General features: G+C 37.1%; 1 protein-coding gene across 1 annotated transcript in view; it reads right to left on the bottom strand.

Annotated features, from left to right (window-relative positions):
- Window positions 1-20,571, bottom strand: part of LOC138415814 (dynein axonemal heavy chain 14-like) — a 317,408-nt gene that overhangs the window by 80,240 nt on the left and 216,597 nt on the right. The window contains exons 52-57 of the mRNA XM_069544370.1: window positions 16,096-16,227; window positions 15,645-15,740; window positions 9,119-9,259; window positions 5,229-5,444; window positions 1,623-1,853; window positions 1,255-1,376 (exon numbers count right to left, since the gene is read on the bottom strand). Coding sequence (XP_069400471.1) covers window positions 1,255-1,376; window positions 1,623-1,853; window positions 5,229-5,444; window positions 9,119-9,259; window positions 15,645-15,740; window positions 16,096-16,227 — 938 coding nt within the window. The remainder of the gene's footprint in view (window positions 1-1,254; window positions 1,377-1,622; window positions 1,854-5,228; window positions 5,445-9,118; window positions 9,260-15,644; window positions 15,741-16,095; window positions 16,228-20,571) is intronic.

The raw sequence follows: 20,571 nt of genomic DNA, 5'->3' as shown, positions 1-20,571 counted from the left end.
ATAATCACATGGCTAACAAGTGACAGAGAGGGAATCTGTCATCATCTGCCCTCTAAAATAGTCCCTCCACCACCTCTTCAAACATGCAATTCAAACATGCAGACGAGGCTATCAGTTCAGGGTAATGTTACTTCAGTAGTATTTCTAAGCTGTTGTTTAATCAATCAGGCTGTATTCAGTGAGAAAGAATGTGTTAACACAGTGCTTTCCAAAGTGCATTCTGTAGAACACTATTTTCTGAAGAGGATTTGTTCAGCAAATAAAGAGATTTTAAGTCCTTGTAGGAAAGAATATTGTTTAACTTTGTTTAACCCAGCTCTTTAAAAAAAAATGCAGAATTTCTTTTTCGAGTGACCCCACCCCAACTAAATCCCGGGAAATGATGCTTTGAGAAACATACTTTGGAAAATGTTTTACTAACAGAAGGAAGGAGGCAAAAAAGGGAGAATTCTAGGGAGTGAGAATTCGTTGAGGAGTGAGAATTTGGTAGCTCTGCTCAAGTTAGAGGATTCACTGACTGACAAGTTTAAGAGTCAGGACAACTTGGTAAGGAGTCAGTCTGTCAGAGTCCCTGTAAAGAAGTTAAAGGCACCAGGCTAGGGACCATTAAAATCATCTTCTAATTCTCATTACTGAGTACTTGCTTACTAGAATCTTTTGATTATGAATTGAAGGAGAGAATGCACATAACTGATAATACAAAGTCTTATTCTCTTGGGAACTGCATTTTGGTTGTAATTAAATTTGTCTGTATAATAGTGCTTTGTGAAATATGTTGATGAATTGGTTTCCTGGAGGCCCATCACTGCTTGGAACATGGACACAATGTTTTTATCTGTCTAGGCAAAATATCTTTTTGCTCTAGGTAGCAGAAGTGGATTTTGTTTTTTAAAGAAGCAGAAGCTTTTCCTGCCCCAATAAAATATTGTGCAAACAGATCAAATTGAGGTTCATGAGTTCAGGTGGGGCTGGGATTCCTGATTGCTGCCCTTCTTGCACTGCTTCTGAAGACTCTTCATAGAACCCATAGCTTCCATCAGGCACAGTTTGAAAATGGTTTGGTTTGGAATGACTTTATACATAAAAATCTGTTCTCCGTTCTGTTTACTATTGTGTGCTACTGGCAACACAAAAACAAAAAGAACGTTCAAGTGCAATCTGACTTTTTTATCAGGGCTGAAATATGGGACCTGCAATATTATCTATCTTTAAAAGTATAAATATTTGAGTCAATTCAGCTATGAAAGACATTACCTAAATTTGGAATTGTATTCAATCTCAGAATCATTAATCTTTATGAAGTATTGTCCTCTTCTCTGGTAGATATCCTTTTTCAAAATTTCCTTTAAACTTGGAGGTAATCTTTCAGGAAGATTCTGAAAATAAATAAAATAAAGAAAAAATTCATTTTACAACAAATAAATCAGCTGAAAAGGCACAGCATTTAAAACATGTAAATCTTTAATGTCTAGATACCAATGAAAGCTGTGAGAGAATTAAACATTGAAAATATATTGCAATTATTTATGCACTTATTTATCATTTTTTTCCCTTGACAAAGTTACCTATCACTTACAGTCTGTGTGTCAGCTATCTGGAATTAGGTCATTTTGTCTAAATACCTGCAAGAGGACACTCCCTCCTGTTTTCATAGCATTCTCAATTGTTTGGATGTAATTGCTATCCTCAGTGGAGAGCTCCTGCAGCCTAGATCCTTCCATCTGACGGATCCAGCTGTGTGCTTGCTTCTGTGGGTCAATCAGCAGTGGCCACTGCAGGCCATTCTTGATCAAGATGGCATTCTCTGTTGAATACTGACCAAGAGGAAGTCCCTGATGATGCCATTGGCGGATCTGGAAAGAAACCATTAGAGTTTTTGTTGTTTCATAAACTTCTTCACATCTTTTCTTACCGTGCAGGATACTAAAGAATCCTATAGACTATCAAATAATCTTTAAAAGGATGAATAATCTTTAAAAGTCTTCCAGTCATGCCCAACTCTTTGCAACCCCATGGGCTATACAGTCCATGGACTTCTCCAGGCCAGAATACTGGAACGGGTAGCCCTTCCCTTCTCCAGGGGGTCTTCCTAACCCAGGGATGGAACCCAGGTCTCCTGCATTGTGGGCAGATTCTTCACCAGCTGAGCCATGAGGGAAGCCCTTAAATGGACTAAAAAAAAGAACAATTTAAAACAACTGGGATATGAAATTTTTGGTAAGGTGACTCATTATTCAGGACATTACATGCCTTTGTTTATCAGTAGGGATGAATGCTCATCACAACAGATATCTCATTTTAGATTTACTTTTTAGTCCCTAATTATGTTTATGGCTATTTGGATAGTCTGTTTTGTGAGCTGCCTATTCAAGACTCCTGCCTATTTATTTACTGGGTTGTGTATCTTTTGCTTAGTGATGTATAGTGGCTCTCTTTTCTACTCTGAATAGGGCTCTTTGTTGAACATATGTATTACAAATATCCTTATCTGTTCTTTGACTTTCCTTTTTATGTTCTCAGTTGTGTCTTTTGATGAATAGAATGTCTATATTTTAATGTAATTAAATTGGTCAACTTTTTGTTCTGTGTTTAGTTCTGCTTAGGATATCTTTTCTTTACCTAGGGTCATGAATACATTCTCCTAAATTACACCTTATTAATTTGCCTTTCACATTTAGGTCTACAATTTAACTTCAATGAAATTTTTGTGTGTAGTATAAAATAATGTCAATTTTAAAAATGAATATTCAATTATCCACCACTGTTTACTGAAAAGCCTACCCATTCCTCATTGCACTATAGTATCACCTTTGAAATAAATCAAAGTTCTACCTATTTATGGATCTGTTTCTGGGCTCTCAGTTCTACTTCATCGGTATAGCTATTTATCCTTACATTGTTACACGCAAGGATAAATAATACCACTGTCTAATTACTGTAGCTTTAAAGTAAATCTTGATATTGCAATTTCTCCCACCTAGTTCTTTATCAACATTGTGTTGGACATCTTGGCTCTTTGCCTTTTCTTATAACTTTTAGAATCAGCTTGTCATTTGACACACACACACACAAACACACATCCCTTCCTGTTGGAAAGTTGACTGGGATTACAATGTATCTTTAGACCAATTAGGAAAGAACTGGCAATTTTAGAATATTGAGTCTTCCAATTCATGAACATGGTATAATTCTTAATTTATATAGGTTGTCAAAAATTTATGTCAATAATATTTTATAGTTTCATTTCTATAATTAGCACAACTTTTTGATAGATTCAGTATGATGCTGTGATAAATTGTATCTAAAAACATCATGCACCCTGTTTGTTGCTGGTATATAGAAATGTAATTGGCTTTTTGTATACCGACTTTAATTCCAGAAAGTCTGCTAAATATTTATCAATGCTCATGATATATCTACATATTCTCTTGGATTTTTAGATACATATAATCTGCAACATTACATATTTTTTGTCTCTCTTCTTTCCCCATTCTAATATTTTTTTTTTCTTGCCTTACTGCACTGTTTAGAACCTCCATTACAGCAGTAAATACACACGGAAATAGTAGATATACCTTTGTTATGTTCCCAATCTCAAAAGAAAATATTTTGCCAAGGATTCATTTATTCAATTCTGATTTTTTCTTTGACCTGTGGATAGTTTGGGAATACATTTCCTAACTTCCAGAAATATGAGGATTTTAAGAGAAGCTTTTAATTATATACTTCTAGCTCAACTGCTTTTTCGTCAGATAACATAGTCTACATGATTCAATTCCTTTGATATTTGTTGCAAGTTTGTTTATAGTCCATTACATGGTCAATTTTGGTAACGTTCTATAGTGAACATTGAATGTAAATGTTCTATATTGGCATTGAATGTGAACGCTGTAGGCGTAGGCTGCAGTGTCTTATTAACATATTAATAAGTCCATTTGTTGATTACGTTGTTCAAATCTTTTCCATTCTTACTGGTTTGTGTGTTCTTTTTCTGTGAGTTATAGAGAGAAATGTGTTAAATTTTCACTATGATTGTAGATTTGTCCATTTTTATTTATAGTTCTTTTAATGTTTGCTTTATATTTTTTGAGGTCATGCTATTAGATACAAACAGATTTAGAATCATTAACATAATCTTGAAGAAGAATTAAACCAATTCTAATTTTAACATAAGCTTATTTAATTCTAGCAATCATTTTTTTGCCTTAAAGTCTATTGTCTTTTATTTTTGGTAATAAATGGCAAATTTCTTCCTACTTTTTTATTGCCAATCTTCTTTATGTTTTAACTGTGTCTTTTCTAAAAAACATGTAGCTTCTGTTTTGTGGTTTGGTTTATACTTTTATGTAGTTTTACAATCTTTGACTTTTAACTGTACCATTTAGTCCATTTACATATATTGTAATTACTGATACGTGATATGCGTGTTCAGTTGCTCAGTTGTGTCCAGCCCTTTGTGACCACATGGACTGTAGCCCACGAGGCTTTTCTGTCCATGGAATTTTCTAGGCAAGAATACTAGAGTGGGTTGCCACTTTCTACTCCAGGGGATCTTCCCAACCCAGGGATTGGACCTGCATCTCTTGTGTCTCCTGTATTGTTATGTGGATTCTTTGCCACTAGCGCCACCTGGGAAATCCCAATTACTGATATATTTGGGTTTGAATTCATTGTTAGCATTATGAAAATGAAAAGCCAGTATTCGCTTCTGAGAGTTTGTATTTTTGATGGTCAATTTGTTAGTGGGAGAACCAATCCAAAATTATTCTCTATGAATGAAAAAACAGGTGTTTTCTTTTTTGCCTTTGCAACATCAGCACAAAACTTACACAGATAAGACAATAAATACTTATTGATAAATTGATAAATATAAGGTCTATAATTTTGGATATTTCTGAGACTACTAACTATTGTTTGATAAGAACATGAATTTTATTAATTAATGGGTTTCTGGGAGAGGAAATGGCTATATTTATAAGATAGTACAATTACAATGGAAAAGGGATATTTTTGACTGTTTCCCAGAGGATAAGAAACTTAAGGCAACTTAACTGAGCTATATGAAGTATATTTTAAAAAATACAAAGCAAACTTCTTTATTTTTACTTATAAAATAATTTCAGGAATGGATTCAATCCCCAAGGTATGTGTGAACATGCACACACACATACACACACAATCCAAACCAGCAATAATCACTTAACTGGATAATAGAAATATGTTACTACCTCATGTTTTTGTGCCATGACTTCAATTAAAGAAAAGTTAGAAGACAAAGAAATGTTGTTTTCAGTACAAAGATTCTGCCACTTTTCCACAATCAATTGGCGAAATTCTGCTGTTAACACTCCGCTGTAGACAATGCATGCTGCTGAAATAAGTATGTCACCCAAAATTCCTTCCAACTTGTTGTCTATTTGATCAATTGTTTCTTGCCATCGAGTCTAAACATTCAAATAAAAAGTTATTGATATTTAATATAAAATATTCTATTGTAAGACATTTTAGATAGTAATAGTCTCCAGGTTGGATCTATTATTGCTGTTACTATCTATTCTTATGCCATAGTTGCATTAAAATTAATAATTAGTTGTTGTTGTCTAGCCAACGAAGCTGTATTTGACTCTTTGAGACCCCATGGACTATAGCCCACCAGGCTCCTCTGTCCACGGGATTTTCCAGGCAAGAATACTGGAATGGATTACCATTTTCTTCTCCAAAAATTAATAATGGATCATATGAAAATACAAACTGCTTTTTGAGGAGAATATGAGTCTTATTCTTGGATCTGTGACTCCCATATTTGCTAAGACTGATAGCCATTTCAAATACTTTGTGTAATAAAGTAGGATAATTTTTAAAATAATGATTCATTATAATATATTATTTATAACATTGTACAGGAGACAGGGAGCAAGATCATCCCCTAGAAAAAGAAATGCAAAAAAGCAAAATGGCTGTCTGAGGAGGCCTGACAAATAGCTGTGAAAAGAAGAGAAGCAAAAAGCAAAGGAGACAAGGAAAGATATACCAATTTGAATGCAGAGTTCCAAGAATAGCAAGGACAGATAAGAAAGCCTTCCTCAGTGATCAGTGCAAAGAAATAGAGGAAAACAATAGAATGGGAAAGACTAGAGATCTCTTCAAGAAAATTAGAGATACCAAGGGAACATTTCATACAAAGATGGGCTCAATAAAGGACAGAAATGGTATGGGTATGGACCTAACAGAAGCAGAAGATATTAAGAAGAGGAAGAGATGGCAAGAACACACAGAAAGAGTGTACAAAAAAGATCTTTATGACCCAGATAATCATGATGTTATGATCACTCACCTAGAGCCAGACATCCTGGAATGTGAAGTCAAGCGGGTCTTAGGAAGCATCACCACAAACAAAGCTAGTGGAGGTGATGGAATTCCAGTGGAGCTATTTCAAATCCTAAAAGATGATGCTGTGAAAGTGCTGCACTCAATATGCCAGCAAATTTGGAAAACTGAGCAGTGGCCACAGGACTGGAAAAGGTCAGTTTTCCTTCCAAGCCCAAAGAAAGGCAATGACAAAGAATGCTTAGACTACCGCACAATTGCACTCATCTCACACGTTAGTAAAGTAATGCTCAAAATGCTCCAAGCCAGGCTTCAGCAATACGTGAACCGTGAAATTCCAGATGTTCAACCTGGATTTAGAAAAGGCAGAGGAACCAGAGATCAAATTGCCAACATCTGCTGGATCACCGAAAAAGCAAGGGAGTTCAGGAAAACATCTACTTCTGCTTTATTGACTACGCCAAAGCCTTTGACTGTGTGGATTGCAAAAAACTATGGAAAATTCTTAAAAAATGGGAATACCAGACCATCTGACTTGCCTTTTGAGAAATCTGTATGCAGATTAGGAAAACAACAGTTAGAACTGGACATGGGACAACAGACTGGTTCCAAATAGGGAAAGGAGTACATCAAGCTGTATATTGTCACCCTGCTTATTTAACTTATATGCAGAATATATCATGAGAAATGCTAGGCTGAATGAAGTACAAGCTGGAATCAAGATTGCTGGGAAAAATATCAATAACTTCAGATATGCAGATGACACCACCTTTATGGCAGAAAATGAAGAAGAACTAAAGAGCCCTTTGATGAAAGTGAAAGAGGAGAGTGAAAAAGTTGGCTTAAAGTTCAACATTCAGAAAACTAAGATCATGGCATCTGGTACCATCACTTCATGGGAAATAGATGGGGAAACATTGGAAACAGTGGCTGACATTTTGGGGGGCTCCAAAATCTCTGCAGATGGTGACTGCAGCCATGAAATTAAAAGACACTTACTTCTTGGGAGAAAAGTTATGACCAATCTAGACAGCATATTAAAAAGCAGAGATGTTACTTTGCCAACAAAGGTCCATCTAGTAAAGGGTATGGTTTTTCCAGTAGTCATGTATGGATATGAGAGTTGGACCATAAAGAAAGCTGAGTACCAAAGAGTTGATGCTTTTGAACTGTGGTGTTGGAGAAGACTCTTGAGAGTCCCTTGGACTGCAAGGAGATCCAACCAGTCCATCCTAAAGGAAATCAGTCCTGAATATTCATTCAAAGGACTGATGTTGAAGCTGAAACTCCAACACTTTGGCCACCTGATGCAAAGAGCTGACTCATTTGAAAAGACCCTGATGCTGGGAAAGATTGAGCGCAGGAGGAGAAGGAGATGACAGAGGATGAAAAGGTTGGATGGCATCACCGACTCAATGGACATGAGTTTGGGTAAACTCTGGGAGTTGGTGATGGATACGGAGCCCTGGCGTGCTGCAGTCCATGGGGTCGCAAAGTGTTGGATACAACTGAGTTATTGAACTGAACTGATAATGTATTATTAATGGTGTTCAATGATGGTAATAACGACCAGAACTTTTGAATATTTACTTATCTGACTGACACTATTTTTGAAAATCTCATGAGAGGTTTTCAATATTCTGTTAAGTAAAAGCCCACTGACTTTAAGATCAAGACATTAAAGCTTAGAAAAGTTAAGCAAGTTCACAAAGCTTCTGAAGAATGCAGCTAGGATTGGAACCCATATTCTTTGGCTATATATCCTCCCTCTACAACTGTGTATGTACTTGACTGATCAAGAAATAAAGCATGTTGAGCAAGAACCACATCATCTGGAAGCTTAAGATCTGAGATAAGCTGTTCTACTTCCTCTCAACATATTCTTGATTCACAAGGATATCAGTAATCTTCCTCTGTGATCTCCATCTGGTTGGTCTCATTTCATAACCTCTTTCTCCCTGCCCCATAGGAGTCTTCTGCGATATATATTTATCTAAACAATTAAACTAAATTAAAATTATCTTGAGAATTTTGTAAGATTCTTTGATATAGCTGAGTAATGACTTAAACCAAGATGCTAGTCAGCTGACTGAGGATTCAAGCATAGAGAAAGCAGATGAATTAGAAGAGAAATAAAAAGATGAGATAAAAGAGGTCAGAAGACTGACAAAACAAAATAAAATTTTCTTTTTCCTGTCTAAAGACATCCCCTTCATTTCAGCCCCACCCATGTTTCTACATTCAGCTGGGGTTATTTCTCTGCTAGAAAAGGAAAACTCATGCCATATCCATAGGCAGATTTATTATTTTGGGCCTCATCAGACAAAGCGTGCTGATGTTTTAGGCACAACTTTTTGATCATTTTATTCTGTTATCCCTGTTTTAAGACTATTTAATCAAGATTCTTTTATTTTTATCTCAGTAGAATTGCCTGTGTATGTGCTCAGTCGTGTCTGACTCTTAGTGACTCTGTAGACTATAGCTTGCTAAATTCCTCTGTCAATGCGATTTTTTCAGGGAAGAACACTGGAGTGTGTTGCCATTTCCTCCTCCAGGGGATCTTCCCAACCCAGGGGCTGAACCTGGGTCTCTTGTGTCCCCTGCGTTTGCAGGTGAATTCTTCACTCCTGTGCCACCTGCCATTATAGAACTGTCTGCTGATCTTAAAAGGGAAACTGACAGCAAAATAGTTTTAAGCAGTATGCTATAGCCTTCAGTGAAAGCAGCATCTCGGGTTTGTGAAGTCTAGTAGAAATTAATGAAGGAGATATAAAACCAAAGAAAGTCCTGCCTTCTCATCTTCCAAGGCAGTTAGTAAGATAGATGCACACTGTAAGCGCTTGGTGGCCAGTTTTCTTCGATGTGCTAATAGTTCTTTTTCAGCAACAATCTCTTTGTAGGCTTCTTGCAAAAACTGAAGATGTTCTTCAACCTGAAAGACAATTAATTCAGTATTGAGATAAATTCTTACTCTCATTTTGCCTTAAGAGTTTATCTGTCATTTATGCAAATATGGTGTGTAACCATTTCATTTCACATCCTAGAAAATCTTCCTGGAAAGACAGATATATTATCAATGAAAATGTACATTGCGGTAATTAAATGAATGATTACTTGATACTGAACTTTTTAAAAAAACCTGCCAACTTGCTTGATAAGCTTTCTTACAATCTTGGTATCTGAAGATTCATTTCTGATTTATTTTTCACACAGAAAACCTTGTATCATATCTAGTTTCCTTCTTTTAAGGAACCGATTGAACATTTTTCATCCCAGATACTCTGATCATTAGAAACTAATGCGTTTTTGAAGCTGGACTGGTGGATGAAGCAACTATTAAATTATCCCTAGGCTGTAAGTAGGGGCTTCCTTGATGGCTCAGATGATAACGAATCTGCCTGCAATGCAGGAGACCTGGATTCCATCCCTGGGTTGAGAAGATCCCTTGGAGGAGGGCATGGCAACCCACTCCAGTATTCCTGCCTGGAGAATCCCACGGACAGAGGAGCCTAGAGGGCTACAGTCCATGGGGTGACAAAGAGCTGGACATGACTGAGCGACTAACCACAGGCTGTTAAGTGCTGCTAAGTCACTTCAGTCGTGTCCGACTCTGTGCCACCCCATAGACGGCAGCCCACCAGGCTCTGCCGTCCCCGGGATTCTCCAGGCAAGAATACTGCAGTGGGTTGACATTTCCTTCTCCAATGCAGGAAAGTGAACAGTGAAAGTGAAGTCGCTCAGTTGTGTCTGACTCTTTGCGACTCCATGGACTGCAGCCTTCCAGGCTCCTCCGTCCATGGGATTTTCCAGGCAAGAGTACCGGAGTGGGGTGCCATTGCCTTCTCCGTAGAAAACATATTTTCATGATTAGTTGATGAAACTGTTTTCTTAAATTACCACTTATCTTGATAATCCTTGCTCAAAAATATTTGGTGAATTCTTATAGAAAAGATTGCCTAAGGAGAGAGTCCAGTGTTTTGACCCTGCCAACAAAAACACCCACAGCCTTATCCCAATTTTCCTTCCCAATTTCATCTCCTTTTCAATATTACAGTACAGCCAGATTGGCTTATTCCATATTTTCTAAATATTTTTCTAAATTTTCTTGCCTCTGGGATTTGTCTCATATTCTTCCCTTATGCCTGGACTCCTCCCTTAAATGGATGTAAATCCTAGGCATTCTTAAAAATTATTATCAACTTCCAGCTGTCATAAAGTCTTAGCTTGACAAGTCCACATGGATCTATACTGGTTACAAAAGTAATTTTTTGAAGGAATTATACATTGCTGGATATTATCTCCTGGGCTATGGTCTTATAGTCATCTTATTCTTTTTTCATGTCCTCAAAATCTCTGAAGACAGGGTTTAGCATGAAGACTTGAATATGATATGTACATATAATTGTATATACAAAATTGTGCCTACTGAATACAGTTAGTGATCTGTAATTTCTCCTCTGATTGCTAAGATGTTATCCTTGTGAAAATACCTAATTTTCACAAAAATATACACATTACTGACTTTTGGCGTGCTTATTCTAATGATTTATTACTTAGTCCTGTTACACCCATAATAATTATTCAGTTGTTTGCTCTTTCATATATTATGTTGGTTTGTTTTCTTGCTTATACTTTCTGTTTAGATTACTCAGAAAACTCTTTCTTTGTTACTTAGGATATAGTGAGTTATTTTCATATTAAAGTGTAGGGCTTATCAATTCAACTAAACACATGAAATTTCTATTATATGACAGACAGTCACCGTGCACCTCCAAGGTAATACATTTAGTGAAATATAAATTTCAATATATAGTGAAATATAATTAAACTAAAGCTCTGGTATTATTTATCGTTCCAAAAGTTTCAGAGATTTTTCAGAATTGTTTTTAATACTAGGACCCAGGTGAACAAAAAAACCTGTTTATAAAATGGGAGACAGTGCATGCTTGAGTAAGCAGAAAATCTCAACAAAGAGTTTAAAACCAATGGAGTTAACTATTACACTCAACTTTAAAATATTAAGTGTAAAAATGGGGCTTCTCAGGTGGTACTATTGGTAAAGAATCCACCTGCCAGTGCAGGAGACGGGAGACTCAGGTTCAATCCCTGGGTTGGGAAGTTCCTCCAGAGTGGGAAAGTGGCAACCACTCCAGTATTCTTGCCTGGAGAATCCCATGGACAGAGGAGACTGGTGGTGTACAGGCCTTGGGGCCACAAAGAGTCAGACACGACTGAGCAACTGAGCACACAAATGTAAAAATATACATTTAAAATATACTTGTTTGCATTCAATGAGTTAAAATATTAGAAACTTCTCATGAAACCTGCAGACCTGGAAGGGAATGTGGAGTATTAGTGAATAAAATTCTGACAAGAATTCGCAGTTTATCTTTCTGTCTTATGCAATGCAATAATAAAAAAAAACAAAGGAGCAATACTGTAAACAAACATTTGTTGGATAGATGAGTGAAAATACTAAGACACACACACAAAATAAAGGACATCAGGAAAATTGAGTAAATATCAAAATTTAAAATACCAAGCATCTTGGGGCTGGTGTATGGGGATGACCCACAGAGATGTTATGGGGAGGGAGGTGGGAGGGGGGTTCATGTTTGGGAACGCATGTAAGAATTAAAGATTTTAAAATTAAAAAAATAAAAAACTAAAAATAAATAAATAAATAAAATAAAAAATAAAATACCAAGCATCAAAAATAAGTACAATAAAACTACACAGCAACATAAAATAAATTCAGTTCAAATTTGTTGCTAATTTCCTTAAAAAAATGTCCAATACTTTTTATATCTCTTAAGCTTGCAAGAAATATCTATGGGACCAGGCAGGTAATATAAATACTTTATGATAGCCATGGAAGAATGCGAGCTCAGGCTGTCAGACTTCCTGAATTTTCAAGAGAATGTGGATTTTAAATGAAATTTTCAGATTTTAAAATGTTGGTAACTACATCAAAATGTAGGGAAAGACTTACGTAGTCCAAATAAAGATGTCAGTGGTCATCTCTGAAGTATATTGCCTTACCCATTCTCAAAAGGTATGTGAGCTATGTAAGGGAGAGGGATTAATGATCTCAGTTCTAGTTTTAGTTTTCATTATGATATTCTTATTTAATTTAAAATTGAGACATCAAAGGAATGTGCTTGTGCTTAGTCGCTAAGTCGTATCTGACTTCTTTGCAACCCCATGGACTGTAGCCCGCCAGGCTCTTCTGTCCATGGGATTTTTTCAGGCAAGAATACTGAAGTGTGTTGCCATTTCCTTCTCCAGGGGATCTTCCCCACCCAGGGATCAAACCCATGTTTCTTAATTCTCCTGTGATGGCAGGCAGATTCTTTACCACTGAGCCACCTGGGAAGCCCATTAACATAACCATGGTTTTACACAGCAACAAAGTAATTAATAGAAACAGGGTAAACAGTTTTTTTAAAAAACATAGATTGATATTAAGTCTTCAGTAAACTGAAGTTATAAAGATGTCCTGGGATAAATGGTAAATTAATATATTAGTGATATAATACTAGCTAACATTACTGAGTGTGTTGTTATCTGTCAGGCACTAACACCTGTATGTTAGTATTTATGTGTGTGTGTGCTCAGTTGCTCAGTCGTGTCCAAATCTTTGTGATGCCATGGACTGTAGCCCACCAGGCTCTGCTGTCCATGGGCTTTTCCAGACAAGAATACTGGACTGGTTTGCCACTTCCTACTCCAGGGGATCATCCTAACTCAGAGGTCTAGCCAGAAACTCTTGCATTGGCAGGTGGATTCTTTACTACTGTACCACCTGGGGAAACAAGGAGAGCTAAGAAGGACTTATTAAGTGAACAAGGAAAACAAACAGAGGAAAACAATAGAATGGGAAAAACTAGAGATCTCATAAAAAAATTAGAACTATCAAGGGAATATTTCATGCATGGATGAGCAAGATAAAGGACAGAAACAATAAGTACCTAACAGAAGCAGATGAGATAAGAGGTGGCAAAATACACAGAACTATGCAAAAAAGGTCTTAATGATCCAGATAACCATGATGGTGTGGTCACTCACCTGGAGTTGGACATCCTGGAGTGTGAGGTCAAGTGGGCTTTAGGAAGCATTACTACAAACAAAGCTACTGGAGGTGATGGAATTCCAGCTGAGCTATTTCAAATCCTAAAGGATGATGCTGTTAAAGCACTTCACTCAATGTGCTAGCAAATTTGGAAAACTGAGCAGTGGCCATAGGACTGGAAAAAGTCAGTTTTCATTCCAATCCCAAAGAAGGGCAATGCCAAAGAATGCTCAAACTACTATACAACTGTGCTCATTTCACATGCTAAAAAGGTTATGCTCAAAATCCTTTAAGCTAGGGCTCAACAGTGCATGAGTCAAGAACTTTCAGATGTATAACCTGGGTCTAGAAAAGGCAGAGGAACCAGAGATCAAATTGCCAACATCCATTGGATCATGGAGAAAGCAAAGGAATTTCAGAAAAATATGTACTTCTGCTTCATTGACAATGCTAAAGCCTTTGACTGTGTGGATCACAACAAACTGGAAAATTCTTAGAGATGGGAGTATTAGACCACCTTATCTGTCTCCTGAGAAACTTGTATGCAGGCCAAGAAGCAACAGTTGGAACCAGACAAAGAACAACTGACTGGTTCAAAATTGGAAAAGGAGTACTACAAGGCTGTATATTGTCACCCTGCTTATTTAACTTGTATTCAGAACACATAATGTGAAACACTGGGCTGGCTGAATCACAAGCTGGAATTAAGATTGCTGGGAGAAATATCAACAATCTCAGATATGCTAATGATAACACTCTAATGGCAAGAAAGTGAAGAGAAACTAAAGAGCTTCTTGACAAGGATGAAAGAGGAGAGTGAAAAGCTGGCTTAAAACTCAACATTCAAAAAACTAAGATGGTGCAACTGGTCCCAACAGTTCAGTTCAGTTCAGTTCAGTCGTTCAGTCATGTCCAACTCTTTGGGACCCCATGAATCGCAGCACGCCAGGCTTCCCTGTCCATCACCAACTGCCAGAGTTCACCCAAACTCACGTCTATCCAGTCAGTGATGCCATCCAGCCATTTCATCCTCTGTCGTCCCCCTCTCCTCCTGCCCCCAATCCCTCCCAGCATCAGAGTTTTTCCAATGAGTCAACTCTTCGCATGAGGTGGCTAAAGTACTGGAGTTTCCCCTTTAGCTTCATTCCTTCCAAAGAACACCCAGGACTGATCTCCTTTAGAATGGACTGGTTGGATCTCCTTGCAGTCCAAGGGCCTTTCAAGAGTCTTCTCCAAAATCACAGTTCAAAAGCATCAATTCTTCGGCGCTCAGGTTTCTTCACAGTCCAACTCTCACATTTATACATGACTACTGGAAAAACCATAGCCGTGACTACACAGACCTTTGTTGGCAAAGTAATGTCTCTGCTTTTTAATATGCTGTCTAGGTTGGTCATAACTTTCCTTCCAAGGAGTAAGTGTCTTTTAATTTCATGACTGCAATCACTGGTCCCATCACTTCATGGCAAATAGAAGAGGACAAAGTGGAAACAGTGACAGATTTTATTTTCTTGGGCTCAAAAATCACTGCGGACATTGACTGCAGCCATGAAATTAAAAGACACTTTGCTCCTTGGAAGGTAAGTATGACAAACTTTACTTGCAAAGCTTCTGTATAGTCAGTACTATGGTTTTTCTAGTAGTCATGTACAGATGTGATAGTTGGACCATATAAAGGCTGAGTGCCAAAGAATTGATGCTTTGGAATTGTAGTGCTGGAGAAGACTCTTGAGAGTCCCTTGGACTGCAAGGAGATCAAACCAGTCAATCCTAAAGGAAATAAACCTTGAATATTCATTGGAAGGACTGATGCTGAAGCTGAAGCTCCAATACTTTGCCTACTTGACGCGAAGAGCTGATTCATTGGAAAAGATCCTGATTCTGGGGAAGATAGAAGGCAAAAGGAGGAGGTGGCAGAGAATGAGATGGTTAGATAGCATCAACAACTCAGTGGATATGAATTTGAGCAAACTCTGGGAGACAGTGAAAGACTGAGGAGGCTGCCATGTTGCAGTCCATGGGGTAACAAAGAATCAGACACAGCTTAGTGACTCAACAACAACACCACCTGGAAAGCCCTATAGTATTTATATTATTTAATTAATCACAATTAATCTTTTCACTACCTGTATTATCTTTATTTTACATTAAACTGATAAAGTCTATTGAGATAATGACTCTTTCCTGATGTTTTTGTCTAGTTCATAAAGACTTTGCGAGTGTAACAAGTAAAGAAATTTCTTACCAGCTGTAAACCTCTTTGTTTTTCGTCCAATCTTTGTTTTGCAATTTTTAGGACATTTTGAGCTTCAGCCACTTGGATTTGTTTAGGGCCCACCAGCTTAAACAGAATGTCACAAAATTTAAGTGCTTCAATTCAAGTTCACTGTTGAAAATACCACTTAAGATTAAAAGACACTTTCACATGTCAACTCTTAAGCTTTCTTAGTGTACAAAGGGAAATAACTAGTTTAATATGGAGAAACATTAAAACAAATAAAACAATAGCATAGTTGTCATAAATTCAAGAACATGACAGGAGAATCTGATGTCTAAGAGTTAACATAATATGGTTGTTAAAGTGTTTTTCATTAAGCATTCTTTCCACAGAAGTTCATTTGAGCATTAAATGCTTTTCTGGGACAATGACATATCACTTGCAAATTGTTATAGGTATTTAAGAGGAAAAAGCATACCTTCTGTGCTTCATGGTAGCTATTCAAAGCTATAACCCACTGGCACATAGAGCAACAAGCAACAGAAACTAGAGCAATCTTGTTTGGGTTGAAATCAGGTAAGACTAAAATCTTCTTCAGTTTTATGAAAACCTAGAGAGAACAGTCCATGTATTACATGAGAAATATTATTGATCTGAAGTTTTCCCCAATCTACACCATAAAGAAATTTTGTTTCAATAAAAATACTCAACTGCTCTTCAAAAGGAGAATGTAAGACATGCCTGGATACAAACTGGCTCTAGTATCACTAATTTTTTAAGGAAGAGGGGAAAAGCCTCTACTGTTGCTGTTATTGTTACAGTAGCTATATTATAGTTGTTGTTGTTTTAAGAACTCCATTTTAAAATGAAAATAAAACAAGTCACCTTTCTTAGTTTTGTGGCATGTGGTGTATAAGGAGGTCTGAAGTCTTCTTCTTGTGTACCTTATGTGTGTCACCTGGAAAACCACCCTCAATTTCTGTTCCATAAGAAGCATGCGGCAGGGCACAGTCCTCTACAAAGTTCTGTCTGGTCAATGATGGTGGTACGGCCTGGCGCATGCTGGGGCTCACTGAGGACATTGTTCTACAGCTTGGTGGTGTCACATGCCTATGGATCCACCTCATCTAAATGGTACAGCCTAGTTTAGAGTTAGTTATATACTATTCCTCCTATACTTTGGGGAGAAATAATCAGAAGGAAATCTTTCTCAGACTGATACTCCTTGTCCCATCCTTTCTAACCAGGCATTTCCTTTCTTGCCTGCAAGGACAGGACCATTTTGCTAAATAATTCAGATGGAATGTGGTCCATTCTCAATGATTACTTGTGTTCTTATTATCATTTAAAATGCTGTTAGGCTTTTAACCATTTCTTTAGATAAGCTATTACTTTTTGAAGTTGAAAGATCTATTTAAGCATAACCATAGGGAATCATTTTTGCTAAGAATACTTCAGAGAGTGAAGAGTTGTTGCGTTAATTCGTGAGTGGTATGGTTGGCAACACATATTCTGCTAAAAAAATTCACCTTGTTCAGGTTCTACTGTATACTTCCTAATAGTACAGATTGATTGTGTTGTTAGCTATTTAATGTCTGTTTTCCCTGTTACAATGTAAACTTCATAACATCAATAAGTGGGTTTTATAAACTATTGTATTGTCTCACAATGTCTCTTACATGGAAAATAATCCATAAATATTTATTGAATTAATTAATGAGTATTCACCCCTTCAGCTGTGACGGTGTCATTCATATATATATATATAAACCTTTTAGTTTGTCCCTGAACTTAGCTCTCAGCTTGGCTCCTATGTAATGTCCCTGTTCAGAAATTATTCCAGCATCTACACATCCAAAGCTACTTCTATATTTTTAGGTAATATTGTTGCAGCAGCAATCACCAAGTAGTACCAAAATCTGTATTAGTTTCTTGTGGCCATTGTAACAAATTACCACAAACTGGGTGACTTAAAACAACAGCAATTTATTTTCTCACAGTTCTGGAGACTGGAAATTTGAAATCAAGGTATAGATGGAGTAGTTCTCTGGGTAAGGGCTCTGCATGGCCTCCCACTCTATTGGTGCCCTGAACTCCACTGCTTGCTCAAGACTTTGGTCCTCTCATCCTTCTTGCAGTCCTACAGTAAACCTACATTCTTCAGAATTAAATCTGCTCCAGTAAAACCATTTACTAGGTGTCCAGACTACCTTATTCATTTTTTTTTTCTGTGCTCTAATCTAACCCTCATCTTCTCACACATAAAACAGTATTTGTAAAGTACTCAGAACAGTGTTTGGTACATGTTATATGAACATTTGTTACATGAATGAAAAAAAGTTTCAGAGATCTGGTTCACGGTAGGGACATAGGAGGGTTCTGAACTCCCTCCCTCTCATGGCCACACTGAATCTACAGCTGCACACGCATGCATGCTAAGTTGCTTCAGTCATGTCAGTCATTTCTGACTCTGGGCGACCCTATGAACTGTAGTCTGCCAGGTTCCTCTGTCCATGGAATTCTCTAGGCAAGAATACTGGAGTGGGTTGCCATGCCCTCCTCCAGGAGATCTTCCTGATCTAGGGATAGAACCCGTGTCTCTTACATCTCCTGCACTGGCACGTGGGTTCTTTACCACTAGCGCCACCTACACGTAGGGAGCAATAATCTCTGGAAGAAAGCCAAAAACTACCTGAGTGATTCCTATACTTGGATGAAAGAGATAAGACCCCACACTGTAACAGGTAGGAGAGGCTGAGACACAACCTCGCCGTGGTGTGGTGTCTCACAGTTGGCAGGGAACTCACAACCCTGAGCTTCTCCTTGAGAACTGAAGGGTGTGAAACCCACATCTGACAACCCAACTTCAGGACCTGCACCTGAGAAAAAAATTCCACAATACATATAGCTTTAAAAGTCAACAGGGTTGTATTCACGAAACTCAAAAGGTTATAGCAATCTGAGAAACATCCCTTAAAACGTCCATGGGGACTCACCCATCCCAGGACCCAACACAGAGGACTGACTGAAAGTGCCAAGGTTTCCAGTGAAAGAGGCTATTTGCTTATATCAAACCTTCAGTCTGAGGGGTAGGCTTCTAAATTTAACACACCTCTTGGAATGACAAAAAGAAGAACAAATGAAGCACAAAGTTGATGGAAGGAAAGATCAGTGCAGAAATAAATGGTTATTAAAAAATCGACAGAAAAAACCTCAATAGGATTAAAAGCTGTTTTTCTTTTTTTAAAGATAAAAAAACTTGAAAACTCTGTAGCTAGACTCACTAAGAAAAAAATAAAGAACATGCAAATCAGTAAAATCAGAAATATAAATTGAGATGTTGCAACTGATACTACAGAAATATAAAAAATCATAACTGACCACTGTGAAAAATCATATACCAGCAAACTGGACAACCTAAAAGAAATGGATAAATTCCTAGAAATATTCAACCTATCAAGACTGAATCATGATGAATCAGGAATTCTGAACAGACTGGTTACTAGTAAAAAGACTGAAGTGAAAGTCGCTCAGTCATGTCTGACTCTCTGCGACCCCATGGACTGTAGCCTGCCAGGCTCCTCTGTAAATGGAATTCTCCAGGTCAGAACACTGGAGTAGGTTGCCCTCCTCCAGGGGACCTTCCCAACCCAGACATTGAACCCAGATCTCCCACACTGCAAGTGGATTCTTTACCATCTGAGCCACCATCAATAAATAAAAACCTCCCAACAAGCAAAAGTCTGGCACCAGTTGGCTTCACTGGTGAATTCTACCAAACATATAACAGAGGAGTTGATACCAATCCTTCTCAAATTCTTCCAAAAAATAGAAGAAGAGGAAACACTTTCAAACTTATTTTTGTTTTTTTAATCAGGCTAGCATTACCTTGATACTAAAACCAGACAGGGTACTACAAGAAAAGAAAATTATCTCTGATGAACATAGACACAAAAATCCACAAAAATAAAAGCAAATTGAATTCAACTATATATTAAAAGGGTCATAAGCCATAATCAAGCCGGGTTTATTCCAGGGATGGATTCAAGGATGCTTCAGCATCCACGAATCAATCAATGTGGTACACCATATTAACAAAATGAAGGGTGAAAATCATATGATCATCTCAGTGGATGCAGAAGAAGCATTTGACAAAATTCAAGTTTGATTTATGAGAAAGATGCTCAACAAATTGGCTCTAGAAGGAATATAGCTCAACATAACAAAGGTCATATGTGACAAAGCCGTAGCTAACATCATCCTCAATGAGGAAGAACTGAAATTTGTTTTTATAAGATGAGAAACAAGATAGGGATGATCACTCTTGCCACTTTATTCAACACAGTGTTGGAAGTTCTAGCCATAGCAAGTAGCCAAAAAAAAAAAAAAAAAGGCACCTAAATTGAAAAAGAAGACATAAAACTGTCACTATTTCCAGATGACATAATATTAAATGTAGAATACCCTAAAACTTCTACCAAAAAAGTGTTAGAACTAACAAATTCCATAAAGTTGCAGTAGACAAAATTAGTATGTAAAAATCAGTTGCATTTCTATACACAAACAATAAATTCTCATAAAGAGAAACTTAGATTTTCTAATGTAGAAAATTCCATTTACAACTGCATCATAAAGAATAAAATATCTAAAAATATATTTAACTGAAGGAGTGAAATATCTGATATTGAAAACTAAAGACATTGATGAAGGAAATTAAAGAAGACACAATAAATGAAGAGATCGTTTGTGCTTATAGATTAAAAAAATTAATATTGTTAGAATGCTCTTACTACCCAAAGCAATCTACAGATTCAAAACAATACTTACCAAAATTCCAATGGCATTTTTCACAGAAATAGAATAAACAATCCTAAAATTTGTATGGAACCATAAAAGACCCTGAATAGACAAAGGAACCTTGAGAAAAAACAAAGAGGGAGGCATCTTGATTTCT

This window comes from Ovis canadensis, chromosome 12 (genome assembly GCF_042477335.2).
Source record: "Ovis canadensis isolate MfBH-ARS-UI-01 breed Bighorn chromosome 12, ARS-UI_OviCan_v2, whole genome shotgun sequence".
Lineage (NCBI taxonomy): Eukaryota > Metazoa > Chordata > Mammalia > Artiodactyla > Bovidae > Ovis > Ovis canadensis.
Note: the sequence above shows the minus strand (reverse complement) of the source record. Positions and strands in the feature narration are given on the sequence as shown.